Below are 20658 nucleotides of genomic sequence, written 5' to 3' on the forward strand. Positions count from 1 at the left end.
AAGGAGGTAGAGATGAACCTTGCCAAAGTTAAAGTAGTATTGGAATGGCAACCCCCATGTACCTGCAAGTAGCTTCAAAGTTTTCTGGGGTTTGCCAACTTTTATCATCAATTTATTCCCTCTTTCACAAAGATAGCCATGCCAATCACTGATTTACTCAAAACAGGTGAAAGAGGGGAGAAACTCTGACCTTGTCAGCCATTGCAATGGTCATTAGAGTGCCAGGCAGTGTTCAAAAGACTAAAGAGACTCTTTGCAGCTGAACCAGTTCTTAAACACCCTGACCCCAGACAACAAGTTATCATTCAAGCTGATGTAAGCGAGGTGGCTGTGGGGACTGATCTCCTACAAAAAAAATCACAGAGAGAAGTCATTAACTCCATTATTCCTCCACTGCAATATGCTTCTTAAATAACAACCAGATCACACACCCAGACACCCCCTGCTGGTCCTGACAATCACTCACTAAAGGAATTAAAGGAGAAGTTAGAGACTGATGCCTGGTTTAAAGATAATAAATCTATACTAACCTTAAGGGGAGGGCTAGCTTGGAAGGGTTCTAAGTTATACCTCCCAGATAGCCTCAGGATCCAGGCATTGCAACAGAGTCATGATGCTAAGCAAGCGGGTCACTTTGTTTTTTTAAAGACATTGCATCTGGTGCTAAGGCAATTCTGGTGGCCAAAAATGAAAAAGGGCATAGAGAGTTATGTTAAGAGTTGTGCCATTTGTGCTGCCGTGAAGAGGCGTCCTGGAAAACCACCAGGTTTGTTGCAGCAGGTGGCCGATCCCTCTCAACCTTGGGAGGAGATAGCCATGGATTTTATAGTGGAATTACCTGAGGGAAAGGGGAACACTGTAATATGGACTGTGATTGATCTATTTTCCAAACAGGCACATTTCATCGCTTGCTCGGGACTTCCCCCTGTCCAGAAGCTAACCAAACTATTTTTGAAGCACATATACCAACTCCATGGTGCCCCAAAATGGATTATTTCTGACAGAGGGGTCCAGTTTACTGCAAAATTTTGGAGGGAGTTCATAAAAATGATTGGGTCCTCCCAGGGGCTAACATCAAGTTTTCATCCAGATACTAATGGAGCTTCTGAGAAAGCTAATGCAGTGGTGGAACAGTACCTCAGATGCTATGTAAATTACCAGCAGTCCAATTGGGCTGACCTGCCTTTCACAGAGGTAGCCTACAACAATATGGTGCACAGTATGTTTGTTTATGTTTATGTTTATTATATTTATATACCGCCCTTCTCCCGAAGGACTCAGGGCGGTGAACAGGGCACATATAAAAATACAGAATACAAAAATTAAAAAGAGAATTAAATACAAGCCCGAACTAAAAACAGTAGAAAAATGTAAAAATCCCCAATAAAAACCCCAGCACATCCCCCATCAGGCCAGGCCGGCTTGTTCAAATAGGTAGGTCTTCAAACCGCGTCGGAAGGAGCGAAGGTCAGGTGCCATCCAGAGCTCAACCGGCAGCTGATTCCATAAAGCTGGGGCGCCCACAGAGAAGGCCCTCCCCCTGGGGGCCACTAGCCGACATTCTCTGACCGGTGGCAGAGTCTACTTAAAATAGCAATGCTATTTAAAATAGCAATGGGTCGAGACTTTGTGCCCATGCCTGAGTATCCACAGGAGCCTCCCATTTCCCACACTCTGGACCAATGGGTGACATCCTTCCAGGAGGTTTGGGTAAATGTGAAGAAGGCACTGACCAAAGCTACCGAGGTTTACAAACAGCAAGCTGACAAATGATGCTCCCCTCATAAACCTTTTCATGTTGGACAATTAGTTTATCTTTCAATGAAATATTTAAGATTAAAATTACCCAGTAGAAAATTGGGGCCAAAATTCCTGGGTCCTTTTCCTATCACTAAATTCATTAACCCACGATTGTTGGGGAAAGTTCACCTTGTTTCATCTCAGTCTATTGAAACCTGTGTCAGAATCCTCTTTGAGACCTGTCCTAAAGAAGCCACCGGGTACAATGGTGGTGGAGGGGGAGACACATTATGAAATAAAACGTATTATTAATTCTAGGTTGTACAAGGGAAAGTTACAATACCTTGTTCAGTGGAAAGATTACCCCCTTTCGGAAGCTACATGGGTAAAATTTACAAATGTGAATGCAGATAGATTGATAAAGATGTTTTACGATAAATACCCTCACAAGCCTCGGAATGCTTAACCTGCTTCTTTTCCCTGCAGGAGACTCTTTTTTCCTGATGGGGAGCCGACTGTCAACTTTAGCAATGAGCATGGTTGTAGCTAGCCATCTTCCCTATTCATTTTCCATTGACACATAGAAAGGAGGGAGGGAGGATTACCAGGTGCTTCGCTAATCTAAATAAACTTTTATCCTGTGGGAACCAAGGTCATTGGCTGCTCCTGAGACTGCTGGCTTAGCGTTTCGTGAAAAGCCCTCCAAGAAGATGTATTGGGGAACGTAGTTGCTTGCATAGCTTTAGAGGTGGGATTTCTTAACTTCATATTGGGGAATTGCTACTTGTATCTTCAGACTTGGTTTCACTTTTGACGTGCCAATACTTTATAACTAATAAACACTTCTTTGAGGAATTTCCAAGCCACGGAGTTCTGCTTTATTTGTCTGTCTGTCGAAACTATGGCATTTTGTATGTGTAGCTTTGTAATATTATTCGATACAAATGTTGCAAATGGGTACACTTGTTCTTTTAATAATATAAACATACAAAAAATGAGATATTGCTTAGATTGCATAGAGTTAATATTCAATGATAGTATTTTTATTTTGCGCATTCACTTTTAAATTTAATATAGTCACATTTTCTATGCATGTCATAAGCCATTTCCTCTCATCATGGCACTTAAATGTTAATCTGAACTTTCAAAACATATTATTCCTCTCTGTCAGTTCTTTAGTATCCTATATTGACCTGAAAAGAACAGCTTTTCATTTAGTTTCTTCTATCATTCCACTATACATAATATTTGGTGCTATCTTTCCATGTTACTTTTTATTTTTTCATCCTTTCCTTGATATTACAGCTAGGTCTTTATCTGCATGCTAGTAATTATTTTTTTATATAAATTATAGTATAAAGCTTAAAATATTGCAGAAGAGAAAAAAAACAAGGTTTAAAAGATGAAAAGAGGCTACGAAACCAAGTCAAGATTAACAGGATGAAAAACAGCAGAACTTGGTTTCATAGTAAGACATTGATTCAATAAATAATTTACTACTGCAGTACTTTTGCTTTGCTCTATGTTTTCTTGAAGACATAAAAATAGGACTACAGATCTTAAGCTGAAAAAATTATCATTGATATTTCAAACCATAGTTTACTTACTAGTCAGCATACTTGATTTTGATGTATAATGATGAAGAACTTAAACTGAGTTGAGAAATCAAGTGTGAAAGTTAGTTCTCACAATGTCAACAGAGAGTAACATGATAGCAAATAGGACACTTACAAAACTTAATGACCAGTGGAAACAAGCCAATCTGCTCAAAGGAAGGGTCCAAATAGTCAGATAAGTAGGATGGGGAAGAAAAAAGTACACAAGATATTGGATATTGTTTCTCTCTATAAAACTTGTTCTTGAAACACAATTGCTGGAATTATTTGGTTATGGCTTTCTATTTTTTAACTCAATATTACATATCTGATATTTTTGGATTTAGTGTGAGCTGGTTTACACAGTTCATTTTTGCCTGTAAAGCAAAGGCTGGCAATGGAAAGTATCTGGATAATTTGGAGCCACCCAACTTATTTTTGCTCAGCCTAACTCACAGGGTTGCTTGTGTAGGGATAAAATGAAGAGCACTACTTAAACACTCCTGGAATTTGAGAGGACAATTGACATAAATGAATCTAATATAAATAAATGCTAAAAACGGTATACTTGAAATGGTTTGATCTTCTCCCTGAATCTGTAGTCCAATGAGAGACCAGATTTGCAAGGCAATCCTGATCTTAGAGGCTCTGAATTATCTTATGCCATCTAGTACAAGGCTGGCAATTTGCAGCTGTTTATGGCTTTCTGGCTATAATTTCTTCTCCCCTGCAAGGACAATAAGAAACGAGAGATATGGACATCTATAAACATATTACTAATCGGGTACATGCTTCTGTCTCTTTCATTGCTTATGCTTTCTCATTTCATCTTTAATCACATTCCTTTCCTTGCAAAAAGGACGCCAGCATATATTATTAAATGTTATTTACTACATTGAGCTGCAGTAGCTAATGTAGTGGCAAATGCCAGTACATAAAACTGGAACGTTATGTTGGATAATAGAAAGAGTTCATATATTTCTGGAGTTGTTTTTAATGAAAATTTAGACATTTTCTATAGTTAGAAACTGTTAAAATAAACTATAATAAAGTGCAGTTATGTTGACTGGTTAGCACACTGAACTAAAAAATAGAAACCATTTCTCTTTCAACATTTTTGTCATTGTTGCTTTTTAAATCCAAGGGAAATCCAAATCCTTGAATGCTTACTTTATAATTGAGTTAAAAATGAAAAAGCTTTATTTTGTGTTACCTGGAATAGAATAGTATCATGCTTCTCCATCTATGAATTATTTTTTGAAGCATGTGTAATTGAGAAGTAGGGGAGGGAGAAGCTGATTCCATTGTATAACGCTGTATACTATTAGAACTGAGCATTACAAAACAAAGCTTGTTATGTAGACATGTAAAAATAGCACCTTTAAGAGTAGTAATCATTATGTGTTTGCTTGTAATATTTGGAATTCCGGAAATAAATTGTTGCCATCATTCTTTCATCTCTCATTGTGTATCAATATATCACCTTCTTTCATCTCTCTGCTATAGAAATACATAATCCTAGGAGACATTGTCCAGATAGGCTAGTTAGTATCAAAACAAATTTGGGACTAAGCCAATATCTGAATGATTAGCTAGAAGTGTTCTTCAATTCAACATTTTATTTGCCAAAAATGAGAGTTGAAGTTTAATTTGTTTCAAGTTTCCTGGTTCAGATTTTTTTTCTGTTTTAGATATTCAATAGTGATCTGTGTGATACTTCTTTACGTCAGAGCACTGTTTTTTAAATTAAGTATTCTCTGACAGACATGAAGAGTTTGTATCAGCTGGTGAGAAGATCCAGAAGAAATTGTTTTGCAGACTTGGATACATCCAATTTCATTATCCCAAAGTATAACCTATCTATGAATCAAGATGGTCTGTTGAAAAATCTACTATTAGAAGACCTTTGTCTGAAAATTCATGAAGTATATGAGCTTTTTAATGAAAAAGCTTTCAAAGTCCCATCACCTTTTCCTTCAAGTTATATTTTTTCCAAGGGATTTTTAGCACACACTATACCAGGGGTCTTCAAACTTGGCCCTTTTATGACTTGTGGACTTCAGCTCCCAGAATTCCTCAGCCAACATGCCTGGCTGAGAAATTCTGGGAGTTGAAGTCCACAAGTCATAAAAGGGCCAAGTTTGAAGACCCCTGCTCTATATCAAATATCCAGTATTGAAAGAATGTTATGCAGATACTTTCTATAACAAATCTTGCTTCAGACATTGTTGAAATATACTATCAATGTCCGTCACATGCATTCCATTAAGATTCAGATTCAATATGTTGGACATGTGGGAAAATAAGAGCACTTTGAAAACACACTTTTATTTCAGTATATTTTTTCTTTTTCCTTCATTAAAAAGTTATCAGTGTTCAGTGGACTTGAAAAAAACATGCTTTAAATATACTAGTATGACAATGTAACATGTTTAATGCTGATGATGTGTAGGCATTTATTTTGCATCTCCTTTGAGATTATTTTATATACTGTTCTTTGATGGTGCCTGAAAGAGCAGGGAGATAACTTACATGCAAGTTTATTTACATAGTAGGTAAGAATGAAGGAACCTATATGTCAGTTCCCTCATTCCTTTTCCTTGAACTATTAGGAATTTGTTTGCTTCATTGAGAGACTGAAATCTTTGGATTAACTGGATTGCTATATATGGAAAAGTGAGGATAATTTAGAATGTTTCCAGACCTTATCAGTTGTAAAAGAGGCCCTTTTGAAGATGATGCCCATCCCTACAGCGCCAGAGATCTTTTTAATGAATGTAGGGAAGAGGGGCTGTTCCTGGTTACTGTATCAGGAATTTAATTTGGCCCTCATTTTCCCTATCTTTTAAAAAAGTAGACTTTATTATGTAAACCTTATTATAAAACCTTCTAGCTTTAGGCCTCCGCTGCCGTGTACAAAAAAAGGTTCAATCAATCAATTTCAACTTCTCGAGGGGAAAAAAAAAGATCTCACAAAGTTGGAATTGATTGATTGAACTTTTTAGTCCCACCCAGTCTGCAGTTACCACTGCAGCCATGCCCACCCAATGGGCCACGCTCACCCAATTGGCCACACCCACCCAATGGGCCATGCCCACCCGGCACCCGATGATATATAAGTGGGCTTTGGGTTGCAGTTTGGGCACTCGGACTCTAAAAGGTTTGCCATCACTGGCCTAGCTTGTAGTCATTGTGCAGCTGCAAGTGGCATAAGCTTGACCCTTCCTTCCAGACTAGCTGGCAGTTTCCCAACAGCTTTAAAGATTTGCTTATAGATAAGACAATCACTTGTTGTATTTTAAGAGAAGGTAATAAATTAGTAAAATTATTTATACTTGTGATTAAAGGGGAAGCCATTGCTTTATATGTTTCTTATCTTTTTATTGATTATATTCTTATTTTTCTTTCCATTTTATTTTTCTATTGTCTTTTTTCTCACATTCTGTTTTTTCTTTTTTCTTTTTAAAATTTGTATTCTTTTTAATTGTAATTTTTAATAAAAGTGTTATAAAAAGGAACATGTGAATTGAATGATTGAGTCATTATGCACAAATGTGTGTTTCGCCCATGGGCTTATATTCTCCTCCTGTCATTCAGCTCCTTAGTAGTTACTTAACATAAACAGAGGAAACATCATTTTAATTTTGTGTTGCCTCTCTTCTTTTGGTATATAAAACTTTATTTATATATATTATTTTTTTATTTGAAACATGGTTTGCATTCTCCTCCAAGCAATAAAATAATGAGCTAAAGCTTGAGTGGTCTCACTACTCTAAGAATAAAACCTAAAATCCATTTTGTACCTTCTTCAAAAAGATATATCAAGTCTCCCTTTGGCCAGTCAGTCTTTCTATTGTCTGTGAGTATATTAAACTTATTTTAAAATAAAGAAATCTACATTACACATATTTGTTTTGGGCATTTTTCTCATTCAAAGGAAGGAATCGGGCTTAGATTCGAAATTCTTTGATGATGTATCAGAACAATCCTTTTTGAACAGATGGAATACACAAAATGAAACAGCACCTGTTCTGCACTGTTTTACTTTAAACCTGTTTTTTAAGGTGCTTTGTGTAGCAAATAATTAAATTGCCATCATAAGTTCTTATTTTGCTAGCATATATCCTGTCTTTTAAACAGATGCTTCTGTAATACCACATAGTGGCTCATTTCCTCTATATGGGTAACTTTGGGAAATATTTTCAGCATGAAGTGAAATATTTTGAAATAGAAGACTTTTAGGATCGATCTCTAGGAAGTATAATCACAAGCTTGGAGCAGAGGAAATTATTTGTCCAGATACTGAGTGCTGGGCAGCACAGTACATGTGCTATTTTGTTTTCTGTATTCATCTTTTGAAAAAGAGATGTTGCGATACATCATCAGAGAATTTGGAATGTAAGTCTGATTCCTTCTCTGTCCTTAAGTGAATAGAATTCTAAAAGCCTTTAACTTGAAACCTTTATTTGAATATTTGTTTCTTCTGCTAAATGTGCGAAACATGCTAAAGAAAAGTATGTGGATGGTTTCTAGGAGACAAGACATATTGCTGCTGAACAGTGGCTGAGAAAGAGGGAGAATGCATCACTTCTAGGCCATAGAAGCTAGTGACTCTCTCCCAGTCCTAAACTGGGAAATCAGAAAACATATCCATCAATTTGCATTGGACCAATGTGGTAGATTACAGCCCATAAACTGAGTCCCTCATTTTGCAGTGTTTTAATTCAGGCTAATTTTATTGATCCTTATCCCCCCAATTTTATTGACCACCATTTGTCCTTTGTTGACAGAATATATGTCTTCCTTCCTTCCTTCCTTCCTTCCTTCCTTCCTTCCTTCCTTCCTTCCTTCCTTCCTTCCTTCCTTTAATGCTGTTTGCCTTTTTTTTTCTTCAGGGTAACCAGGAGCCAACAGCTACTCCTGACACAATGGTCCAGCCATTCACTACAATCCCATTCCCACCTCCCCCACAGAATGGGATCCCCACAGAATATGGTGTTCCCCACACTCAGGACTATGCAGGCCAGACCAGTGAGCACAATCTGACAATCTATGGAAGTGGACAAACGCATGGAGAACAGAATACGAATACAGCTACCACGCAGAATGGATCTCTTACGGTATGTTCAGCAAGATTTAAAGCTGAGAATTTATTTGATTGCTTATCTGGCATTTATATTTTTAAAACGGTATAGGTAAGTATTATGCATCCAAAGTTAGCTTTCTTGGGCAAAAGCTAAGACAAAAGAAAAAGAATTCCCAATTACTGCAAAAAGAAATGGAACAGTCAGATTCATCTGAATGAAGTTGTTTATTATTAAAACAGGTGGAAGGGAAGTAACTTATGATGCTATGGATATCTAACCATATTTTCTTCATTTTGTGTCTTCAATGTGCTCTTGGACCATGCTATGTTAAATGTTTCCTGTGTGGTTCAGGTTATTTTTTTACTTCCTCTGATTTAACTAACTTGCATTAGGCAAAATTTGAGTTGCATCATACAACTTGAAATCTTGTCCTTTCAAGATTTGTAAATGTCTTGGGCTGTTGATCCACAGTCATCTAGGATGTATTATTCACATATAGAGATATTGGTTCATAACCGTCTTACATTGTTGGGTTCTCAAAAAGAATAGAATCAAGGAGTAGAAGTGGTCATCTAATCTAACCCATTGTTCAGTATAGGACCTACTAGAGTATCTTTGATGGATGACCATTTAGTCTGTTTTAAGACTTCTAGAAATGTAAACTCACCACATCCTGTGATAGCCTATTCTGCTAACTAACAGCTCATATAGGCAATAAATCTCTTAACATGTACCCTGAATGTCCTTGTAGTTTAATCCATTACTTCTGGTCCTTCAATGGGAAAGGGGATAGCTTGAGCAGAGGGTTGGACTTGAAGACCTGCAAAATCCCTTTCAACTTTATTATTCTGTTAATAGAACATGTCCACTCCTCCATCTGTGTAATAACCTGGGTCTTTTTCTTTATGTTTAAATCTGTAATCCACCCAGAGTTGCTGCAGTATCAGGCAATAATAGTAATATCTAGCTCATTTTTTTACCATATCATGAAGCACTTAGTCAAAGACTTTACTGAGTTCCAAGCACACTTTGTCTGTGGCATTGCTCTGATGTACTAAGTTAATTGTTCTATCAAGAAAGAATGTAAGGTTAGTCTAGCATGATTTGTATCCAATAAATCCATGCTGGATCCTGTTAGTTGTAGCATGCCTCCCCAATAGTTTACAAGCATACTACTTGAAGACTGCCAAGTATAAATGCTAAAAATGACACGTCTAATCATTTCCCAGGTATTCCTTAAGATGGGGGTGACCATTCTTCCAGGAATTCTCAGAGATTACAAAGTGATTCCATGATCACCTGCACTTTTTCTTTCAGTAGGGAAGTAATCCATCTGGCTCTTGAGAGATAAATTCATTTGAATTCGTTTCTCTTATAGTCTCCTTAAATATTGTAAGCTGCAATTTTCTTCTCCCACTGATATAATCATGATGCAGCTAAGGCTCCATTTTCCGCCTGAGAGAAGACAAACTCAAAATAGGAATTAAAAAGGTCCCATCATCCAATACTGCTTCACTGCTTTCTCCTGTCACATGGATTGCAGTCGCTCTTGCTGTCCTTTTATCTTTATCATACAAGAATACCTTTTTTGTTTTTTGTTTTTTTCATCTCTTAACAACCTTCAATATATTCTGAGCTTTAGCTTTTTTGACAGAATTCCTGCAGTTTCTGGAAATAACCTGTATTCTTTGATTACGTTCCCCCCTTTCCCTTTTGTATAAATGTTCCTTTTTCTCTTTAGTATTTTAATTGTGCACTAAGATTCTCTTATTTTTGCAACTTTTATGGAGTGTTTTCATCTTCTGTATTTTCTTTCATAAAATTTCTTATGCTTCCTAGATGCTTTTTTCCTTCATGATTTCTAACGGTTGGATCCATTATGTAAATGTTTGACTTCCTCCTTCTCTGGATCTCACTGATGGACGAGCACAGACTAGAACAATATCTTTATTGTATTCCAGGAAGTGGTAGCTTTATAAGATAGTTGGCAGTTTTTGTGCAAGTTCAGGAGAGCTAGCTGATCTGAATTCTGAACAAATTTAGAAATTGTAGCCAATCAGATCTAAACCTTTTCATGCTTTTTCGCATCACAACCATTTCAGAAGGATAAGACTTGTCTTTTCTCTTATTTTTAGCCCTCATAATCTCTCTCAGTAACAAATCTTTGTTTATAGTCATCTGTAAAGATAATTTATTGACCAGGGCCTTCATCTTCCTCCTCCAGAATAGCTTATTTTGTAACTGTATGAATCCTTTTCTCTTTAAAATTATAAGAATATTTTTTTCTGATTTAGTTTTCAAACTGTCTTTGTTCCTGTAGTTTCTCAGGTTCTCATATACTGAATCTGATTTTACATTCTGATTGTTTTCAAATCAGTACTTGCTGGCACTCCTCCTCTTTAATTTTCTAATTTTAACTCATATATTTGACTTCAATAATTCATGGTTTTATTCTGGAATTACACAAAGAAGTATTGTGGCTGACCAAATTGCACTTCTCCGCCTTTTGGTTTCTGTTATTTAGCCCTTGTGATTCTAATGGCTGTTTTTAAAGTATGTATTTCTTTTGTTTGAAGAAGGTATTAACAATAAAGATTTTTTACATAAAAGTCTAACATATTTCTTGGATTGTCATGCTCACCCAATCCAAATCATGCTGCAGTTCCTCCATGTCTCCAATTTTCTCATTCCGAGTATACATCAGTATTATTGCACCCTTTTTATTTGTTGCATTGTGCACTTCTTGCAATTCTCATGGAATTTCAGCCCTCTCCACAGCCCAAACATTAGAGAACACCAAGTCTTTGGGTTCATTGTCATATTCTTATTAGGATTACTCATTATGGCATCTCCAGTTAACGCTTCAAGTCTTATCTAAGTTCTATTTGAGCCTCTGCACTCACCATCCTTATAATTGTATATAATTATACAATTATATAATTGTATATAATTGGGAAATTGACATTCCTGATAGCTGTAACATCATCTAGAAAAATGTGAGAAGGCTTTCGTCTAAGATCTGCATCATCCAACCAGATATCTTTGCATAGCCTGTAGATCCATTTTATTAAAACAAATGAACCCAGAATTCCAAAATAGACATCAGACAGGTTGTCAAGATCTGCTTGAGTAGAACATGTATTCAGAGCCTCCAATAGCATTTTTATATCCTTCCAACAGCTTAATCTAGGGTGCAGCTCTAGGTTAACCATCACAGTCAAAATGTAAGGCATGTATCAAACTAGCATACAAAGCACAGAGTAAAACTTCCCCTCAGTGAACAGTGTGCATCTTACTAGGAACCCAGGAACCTTGGCTACTTCTGACACTTAACACCTCCTGAGGGACAGTTGTAGGGTTGCCGTGTGGATCTCCATCAGGCATTACAGGTTTGACTTATGTGTCTTGGCTAAATTGTCTTTTGGTAAGAAAGTTCTACAGAATTCATCTACAACAAGAATTAGGATCTGCTTGTTAAAATATCACATATCTAGGGGTAGCTCTGATATGTTCCACTCACAGATGCCCTTGCTGTGTTGTACAAAAAAGAGATACACAAAAAGTCCAATATATCCTTCCCCTGTAACTAAAATAGGGACTTCTAACCTGGCACCCAAGTTTGTCTATGCGGTTTTCTTGTCAGCAATACAGAAGTGGCTTGGCATTGCCTTTTTCTAGGCTTAATTTTGAGCTAACCTCTCATAAGTGGATTGGCTTTCCTCATGCTTACAGAAATACATCTTCCCTCATCCTCATTGTGAATTATCCTTAGCTTTACTTCTCCCATTTTGACTTTAAAATTGGTGATCCTATCAGAAGCTTATGCTGCCATCAGCATCACTCTCAGAATCATGCAAGCTACTCTTGTCATCCTACCGCATCTGGGTGCTGATTCTCTGGAATATATAGCCAGGTGGATACAGTTCTGTACAGATAAACCTGGATTTTAAAACATATTTTTCTCTGAAGATTCAGTTGCAGGGGATCCAATTAAGGATATGTTCTTCTTTGTTGACATTGTTTTACTATCTCAAATTGGACAACATGCTGACAGATTATCAAACTGAAAGCTTCATCTACCTGTTAAGCTTGTTGTTAGCTCTTAACTTGCTAATAAAGCACATTATAGTAGGTGCACATGGTGGATTTAATCTTTTAATGCTTTCAGGGTTGTTGTTGTTTTTTGTATTGAGGCTAGCTAATGATACTTCTCTTTTAATTTTGATTTTGAGTTTCTGCAGCAGTACTGTGATTTTGATTTCGGAAACCTGAAACTATAAGTTCAAACAATAAGGATCTTTAGCATCGTGCAGTTTTTGTCAGTAATAAACAGCTGACTTCGTGAGTTAGGAGAACTTTAAAAAAACATGACAGCAAGTAAAATGAGATGACTGACGTTCAGAAACAGGACACAGTCATAAAATGTTAAAAAGACAGTGGATCAGCTCACATATTCCAATGTTTGAGCCCGGTATCAAAACTTAAGGTTTAAGGTTTAAGGTTTAAGGTTTTATTTAATTTATATACCGCCCTTCTCCCTGGGGACTCAGGGCGGTTCACAGGGCATATTAAATAACAATATAAAAGTTAAAAAAGATTAAACCAATGCCCAATTAAAACAATAATACCATTCTAAAACAACAATTTAAAACCCATAATCCCCCATCAGGCCAGACCAGCTAATTCAAATAAGTGGGTCTTCAGACCGCGACGGAAGGTTCGGAGGTCTGATGCCATCCGGAGCTCCACCGGCAGTTGGTTCCATAATGCCGGGGCGCCCACAGAGAAGGCTCTCCCCCTGGGGGCCACCAGTCGGCATTCCCTGACTGGAGGCACCCTGAGGAGGCCCTCTCTGTGGGAACGCACAGGGCGGAGGGGAGTTGACGCCGGCAGCAGGTGGTCCCCGAGGTAACCCGGACCCATGCCATGTAAGGACTTAAAGATCATAACCAAGACCTTGAACCTCACCCGGAAGACAACTGGTAACCAATGCAGCTCGCGGAGCAAAGGTGTAACATGGGAGTACCGGGAAACTCCCAAGACAACTCTCGCGGCCGCATTCTGTACCAGTTGGAGCCTCCGAGTGGTCTTCAAGGGAAGCCCCATGTAGAGAGCATTACAGTAGTCAAGGCGAGAGGTCACGAGTGCATGAGTGACCGTACACAAGGCATCCCGGTCCAGATAGGGCCGCAACAGGCGAACCTGGGCGAAAGCCCCCCTAGTCACGGCCACTATATGATCTTCCAGGGTAAGCCGTGAATCTAGGAGGACGCCCAAGTTGCGAGCCCTATCCACGGGGGGTAAGAGCTCACCCCCCATAGAAAGAGATGGAACATTTTGAATGTCCCGGGATGCCGGAATGCACAGCCACTCAGTCTTGTCAGGGTTTAGTTGAAGTCTGTTCCTCCCCATCCAGACCCGAACCGCCTCCAGGCAACGGGACATCACAGCGAGGGCATCACTGGGGTGGTTTGGGGTCGAAAAGAAAACTTGGGTATCATCGGCATATTGATGATACCCAACTCCAAAACCACGAATGATCTCACCCAGCGGTTTCATGTAGATGTTGAACAGGAGAGGCGAGAGAACCGACCCCTGAGGAACTCCACAAACGAGAGACCTAGGGGCCGATCTCTGCCCCCCTGCCAACACCGACTGCGAGCGTCCCAGGAGATAGGAGGAGAACCACTGAAGAACTGTGCCTCCCACTCCCAATCCCCTGAGACGCCGCAGCAAGATACCATGGTCGATGGTATCGAAAGCAGAGTAATAGCAGAGCAAAGTGTCATTGGTAGGTATAACAAGTCCTATGAAATAATACGCAAAACAGTAATAACAGTTTTTGGCATGGGAATACATGAGATCTGTTGCTCCATAGTAAAAGAGACATATCCCAGAAATGAAACTGGATCTTTTCTATGGCAGTGCTATGCTGCATATATGTATATTTTTAAGTTGGTTCCATCTTCATCCAGGCTTGTTTTATTTAATAAAATCAGGAGAGGATGAATAATATGAGCCTTGACCTTAGTTACCAGCTGCTGCCAAGCCTCCCTTTCTTCTTCCATATTAGGAGATATCTTCAAGTATACTTGAAAAAAGAGCGCTGTTTTTCATGAGCTAATAGGACTGTAATGTGAAGAGGAGCTTCATATGTCACTTATAGATTGAGTGAGAGGATTGCCTGTTTATTGCCCATATTGGAAATAAATAGGAAGTCATTGTGTTACATACCCATAAAGATATGGAATATTTTAAACACACACGCGCACACACACACACACACACACACACACACACACACACCTTCCCTGATAAATGGGTAAATATCCCCAAGGAATCACAGAATGTAAAATTTGGAAAGGTTGTTCGAGAACATGTAATCTAGTGTCCTGCCCATGCGGGAAGACAAAACTATAATATCCCTGACAGATGGCCATCCCGGCCACAGTTAAGGTGCCCCTATCACTCAAGACAGTCTGTTCTATTATTGAACAGCTGTTACTGTTGGGATTTTTTTTTTCTTATGCTCAACTTAGGTCTCATTCCTTGTAATTTAAACCCTTTGTTTATTCTTTTCTGAACCACTCAGAACAATTCTGCTTCTTCTTGTATATGTCAGCCTTTCATATGCTGCAATCTTCTCTTCTTCAGGCTAAACATCCAACACTTTCAGCTGTTACTCTTAGCATTTCCTTCCAGCCTCTTTATTAACTTGATTACTGCCCTCTAGTCATGACTCTTGTCTATTTATTTATCAAATTTATATCCCGCCTTTTGTCAGCGGGTCAAGATGGTATATGTTGTGCTCCCTGTGTACTTTTCCCTTGCAATAGCAAACTTGTGAGGTAGATTTAGCTGAAAGAAGGCGAGTGGCCCAAACTCACCCAGTGACCTTTCATGGCTGAGTGAAACTGGCTGCTTTGCCGGTCATAGTTCAACTGTCTTAACCATTATGTCCCACTCTGCACAATATACCACATACCATACACAATATTCTAGGTGCAAACTGACGGATACACAATAGGGAAAAACCTGTCTTGATTTTTTTTTAAAATCCCATTTATATCCCGCCCTTCTCTGAAGACTCAGGGCGGCTTACAATCTAAGCACAAGTCAATGTGCTTTAGCAATAGCCTTCATTCTATGCATATGCCTACTTATTAGGGCTTTGCCCCCCCCCCCAAGCAGCATTATTACAAAGTCAGCTTATTGCCCCCAACAATCTGGGCCCTCATTTTACCTACCTCGGAAGGATGGAAGGCTGAGTCAACCTTGAGCCTGATTTTATACTGTTGTTGATATGGTGTAGTACTGCATTTGCTTTATTTTGCAACTGTGCTGTACTGTTGGCTCAGATTTAGCTTGTGATTCATCCAGATTCTTTTCACTTCTACTGCTCTCCAATTTGGAAAAACAAAGCCCTGAGGTACATTCCTTGGCACTTTCCTCTGGCCTGATACAGAGCTACTGACACATATTTTTTGGAAATTGTTGTTCAGCCAGCTCTGTATCCATGTAATTACAACATAGTCTAGACCATATTTTGCCATCTTGTCTAACAAAATCTTACAAGAGACTTTGTTGCATGCTTTGCTGAAGGCAGGATTATCTGTGTTCACACATTTCCATGGTCAACTAAACTATCAGCGTAGAAAAGGAAATCAGATTGGTTTGAAATGATTTATTTTTCACTAACCCCTGCTGGCTCCTGCCAACAAATGCATCCATATCTTAAATACAGGTAATCCTTGACTTACAACTATTCATTTACAAATTACAACGGCATTGAAAAAAATGACTTATGGCCATTTTTCACACATGCAACCATTGCAGCATCCCCATGATCACGTGATCAAAATTCAGATGCTCGGAAACTGACTCTTATTTATGATGGTTGCAATGTCCCAGGGTCATGTGATCACCTTTTGCAAACTTCTGACAAGCAAAGTCAATGGGAAGCCAGATTCACTTAACAACTGTGTTACTAACTTAACAGCCATGTTACTAACTTAACAACTGCATTGATTCACTTAACAACCATGGGAAGAAAGGTCTTAAATGGGGCAAATTCACTTAACAAATGTCTCACTTAGCATTTTGGGCTCAATTGAAGTCATAAGTCAAGAACCTTCTGTACTCCCAAAGTGGCTGATAATTTATTACAAAATGTTGCTTATATTATTGTATCGCTGGTAAAATTACTCTTACCCAAATCCTCCCTTGTCATCTTGTTGAAGATAAGAATCTTTTCCCTTCCCCAGCTACTGTTTGCCATTGCCTTCTTCTTTGAGGTGAGAGTGAATTACGTACCTAAAGTTATCCATCTGGCTTCATTCCTAAGGCAAGACTAGAACTCAGAATCTCTGGGTTTCTGGCATTGTGCCTTTAACTGTTCAGACTATCTGGGCTTATTTAATCCTGGGAAAAAAGCAAATGAAGGGATATCCCAGAAGAACGTCAAAATATATTCTCCATCACCTCTAGTGATATGGTCTTAGGTCCCTCCTAACACCAAAAACAAATTAAGTCAAATATTTATTACAGTCATAGACCAGGATAAAGCACTAAGAGCACTCCAAAAGGCAGTTAATTAAAAACTTCCCTACTTTCCCTCATACATTGAAGCAGGATCTGACAGTCATTTGTCATGAATGCTTTAATTTTCATACTATGAATTGGGTTGGTGGACTCAGTGGTTTAAATGAGCTCTTCAAACTATGATTCTATGATTCTCTTACTCTTTGCTGCAAAGAATAAGATCATCTTCCTTCCTACTAGGTGCTCCTGCTGTTCCCATTGCCAATGACACATTAGGTAATATTCTACCACTTTCCCAGTCCCCACACTTTCCTTTTTCCCTTGTCTGTCTTCCATTAACAGCCATGTCCTTGGCTTTTTCAGCACCCCTTCTTCCCAACAGTGGAACAAAATAGCAATAGCACTTAGACTAATATACAGCTTCAGCACTGTATAAGTGGTTTACAGAGTCATCATCTTGCCCCCAATAATCTGGCTCTTCATTTTACTGCCCTCAGAAGGATGGAAGATTGAGTCAGCCTTGAGCTGGTCAGGATTGAACTCCTAGCGCTGAGCAGAGTTAGCCTGCAATACTGCATTCTAGCGGTTATACCATCACAGCTGTATCCCTATCTGATTCCATGCATTGACAAAAGCATTTTAATCACAAGTGTTTTGGTTCAGGAACTGACCACCAAAAGTATTCTGTGAATGGAACAATTCATGGACCAAATCCTTTAAATATAACCTATACCTTTACGTCTTTGTATACATCTTCAGATTATGACTATGCAAGAAAATTAAAGACTGAGAAATCCAACATATCATGAATGATATATATTATCTTATGAACTGCCAACATTTTTCTTAAGTACTAAATCAAGACTGGAGAAAGAAAATTGCTAGGACCATTATATCTTAGCATGTCCTGCACTTGGATGACACACCAAGCCAGTTTATAAATGACAGAAGATAAAATTGGGTAAGCAAAACCCTTCCAGCCATATACAGTTTGAAAAAGGCAAGTTTGCTATTTAACAATTGTATGGCTAAGTTGAAAAATAAATGTACCAACTGTGTGTTGCATCCTTACTTCTCTTTTGAGTATTTTGGGCAAACAATATGAAGATAGTCATAAGTCTTATAGGTTTTATTTGACAGTTGCAGCTTGTACTAAGCAAATACTCTTCTAAAAAACCAGATATGAGTTATTATAGTAGAAAGCTAAGGAGAGTAATGGGGATATATGATGAGTCCCATAATTTACAACTACTTGAATCTTGCATGGATTAAGAGTTAAAACCCATATTTTCTTCCAAAAGGATAGTTTATATGTAAATCTAAATTTTATTCACTGGAAGCAGAGCAGAACTTAATGAGGTTTTCTCAGGTTATCCTTCTAAGTCTTGATATAGGGTTGAGGCTTTAAAATGTAATGCCTTCTCAACATTCTTTTTTAAAAATTGTTGTCAATATGTTATGCTTGGTTTTAGATGCTTTTAAGCATGAGCAGAAAGTTATACATTGGTGGAATTATTACATCCTGATTTCCTTTGTAAAGTTGAAAAATCATGAAAAGAAAATTATTTCCTTTAATCAGCAATGTATTTTCTAAATACTTGGGAATAAGTTTAAATATCCCAAAAATCATTGCAAGAAAGAATGCTCTTGGTTTAAAATTTAACTTGGGATTCTGTGGCATGTCAATGGCCATTTAAACTTGGGCATCTCAATATAGATTTAGAAAACCGGATGAATTGTCCAGTAGTTTCTTTGATTATTCATCAAAGCCCTAAGCCATCCAGCCATCCAGAATTGGGAGTGCTAAAAGTGTTTTTGTCTCCTAGTAACAGTCACTATACATTTATAATTTCTGTTTTTTCTCCCCCAGTATAGAAAAACATGTTTGGTATAGAAAAACATGTTTGGCAGTGAGCTTAATATGGTAACACTGATGTCTGGTAAAATGCAAGTTCCATCCTTAATAATATTATCAGCAAAGCATCTATTTTGGCCCTAGCTGTCACATTTAATCCCAGTATTTAATAACCATTAAATATCGTTTATTTCATGATAAGCATACATCATTACTGGAGTGTATATTTGCTGCTAAAATAAGCCTATTTGGGGAAACTTTTGGGAATCCCAAAAATTCCTTTAAATGTTGGTCATATTCTCCACTACTGCAATACCAGTTTATTGTTCATAATGAAAACAAAAGGTTCTACATCTTCTGTTGATTAGAATCTTGGACTAAACCAGAATTGATGTTATAAACCCCTTTAATGTACACATTAAAGATTTCTTGATCTCTAATGTGTCTAATTTTTTTTTTACAAATTTGTTTGTGCTCCATAATTATTTTGGAGCTTCATGTAGTAGAAAACCTAACATACTTTTGTATCATAGAATTAGCCAAGATAGAATTGATCGTTCACATACAAATAGGACTAAGCTTTATTTCCCCAGGTGCCTGTTGTAATTCAGAAAGTTTCTGATGTTCTTCATGTGGATGAGAAAGTTTCAGGTATATCTTAAATGGAATGATACCTGAATAATTGAAAAAAGGCAATTGTGGAATTCACTTAAAGCTATGAGTTAGATAGCATGACTTCTGAATTCTAGGTAAGATATGCAGAAAATTTCAATACAGTTACAATTGTAACATAATCACAATTTCTTTCTTATAAACAAAACAAAATTTGGTAGTGGGGAATAAATTCATTTGTTTCAATTAACTACATTATGCAAATTGCATATATTTATTTCTAAAAATTCTCACTAATTTTAGTAAATTAGTAAATACTGTTTCCCTGAAAGTAAGGCCTACCCCCAAAATAAGTCCTAGTTTTGGGGCGAGGCACACACTTAAAAATCAAGCTAGGGTAGGGGTAGAGGAATGGATCTGTTCTATGTGCTCTGCGTTCACTTTGCAGCCAGGCCTCTCATCACCCACCCACTTCTACAGAGGCGTCTTCTGCAGTCAGGCCTTCATTTCTTGGAAGGCCTGTGCAGCCAAGAACTGAACTGTGGATTCAGTCCATAGCTTGGTTCTGCAACACCTCTGCAGCTTGGTACTCAGCTACAGAGGCCTTCTGGAAAGGCCTGACTGCAAAATGCAGGCTGGAATGCAGCTGCAGAATGCACCCGATCCTTTGGCTGCAAAAGAAGTGGACCTGGTGGGCGGGGCTGTCAGTGCTGGAGGTGAGTAAGACATCCCATGAAAATAAGACCTGGTCACTCTTTTGGAGGCAAAAAAATAATAATAATCAGGACTTATTTTCGGGGAAACACGGTAGTTTACTCAATAAATCTCCCGACCATTACAAGGATACTGAACAATTAAATTTAAATAATTGAATAAAAAATTTGGAGCCCAACTTGTTTCTTAACTTTTATGTATAGATTCCGTCTGTTGTATAAACACATCTTGTCTTTACATCAAAATTAAAGTTAATTAATTTACATTAGTCTTGTCCTACTTGTTCTCTAAAACCTTGTGGATATTGTTTTAGCAGATGTCCAGAACAACCAAGCAAAATGCTCCAGGTTTCAGTTCTGCCAAATTGGGTCCCACCCAGAAGAATTTGGTAAATGTTTTGAGACACAGTACACATTCCTAGCCAGTGGAAATTTGGCTGTTCTCTTCCTTGTCTTGAGAAATGTCTATCCAGTGTTTATATACAGTGTCTAACTGAGAGCTGCTAGTTCTTGCC

The 20658-nt window shown here is 38.0% G+C and overlaps 1 protein-coding gene across 7 annotated transcripts in view; it reads left to right on the forward strand.

The window, feature by feature from the left end:
• Positions 1-20658, forward strand: part of RBFOX2 (RNA binding fox-1 homolog 2) — a 188971-nt gene that overhangs the window by 118557 nt on the left and 49756 nt on the right. For all 7 annotated transcript variants that reach the window (XM_081330747.1, XM_081330746.1, XM_081330749.1 and 4 more), the window contains one exon: positions 8231-8455. In XM_081330747.1, the coding sequence (XP_081186873.1) occupies positions 8231-8455 (225 nt within the window). The remainder of the gene's footprint in view (positions 1-8230; positions 8456-20658) is intronic.

This window comes from Vipera berus, assembly GCF_964194415.1.
Source record: "Vipera berus genome assembly, chromosome: 6".
Taxonomy (NCBI): Eukaryota; Metazoa; Chordata; class Lepidosauria; order Squamata; family Viperidae; genus Vipera; species Vipera berus.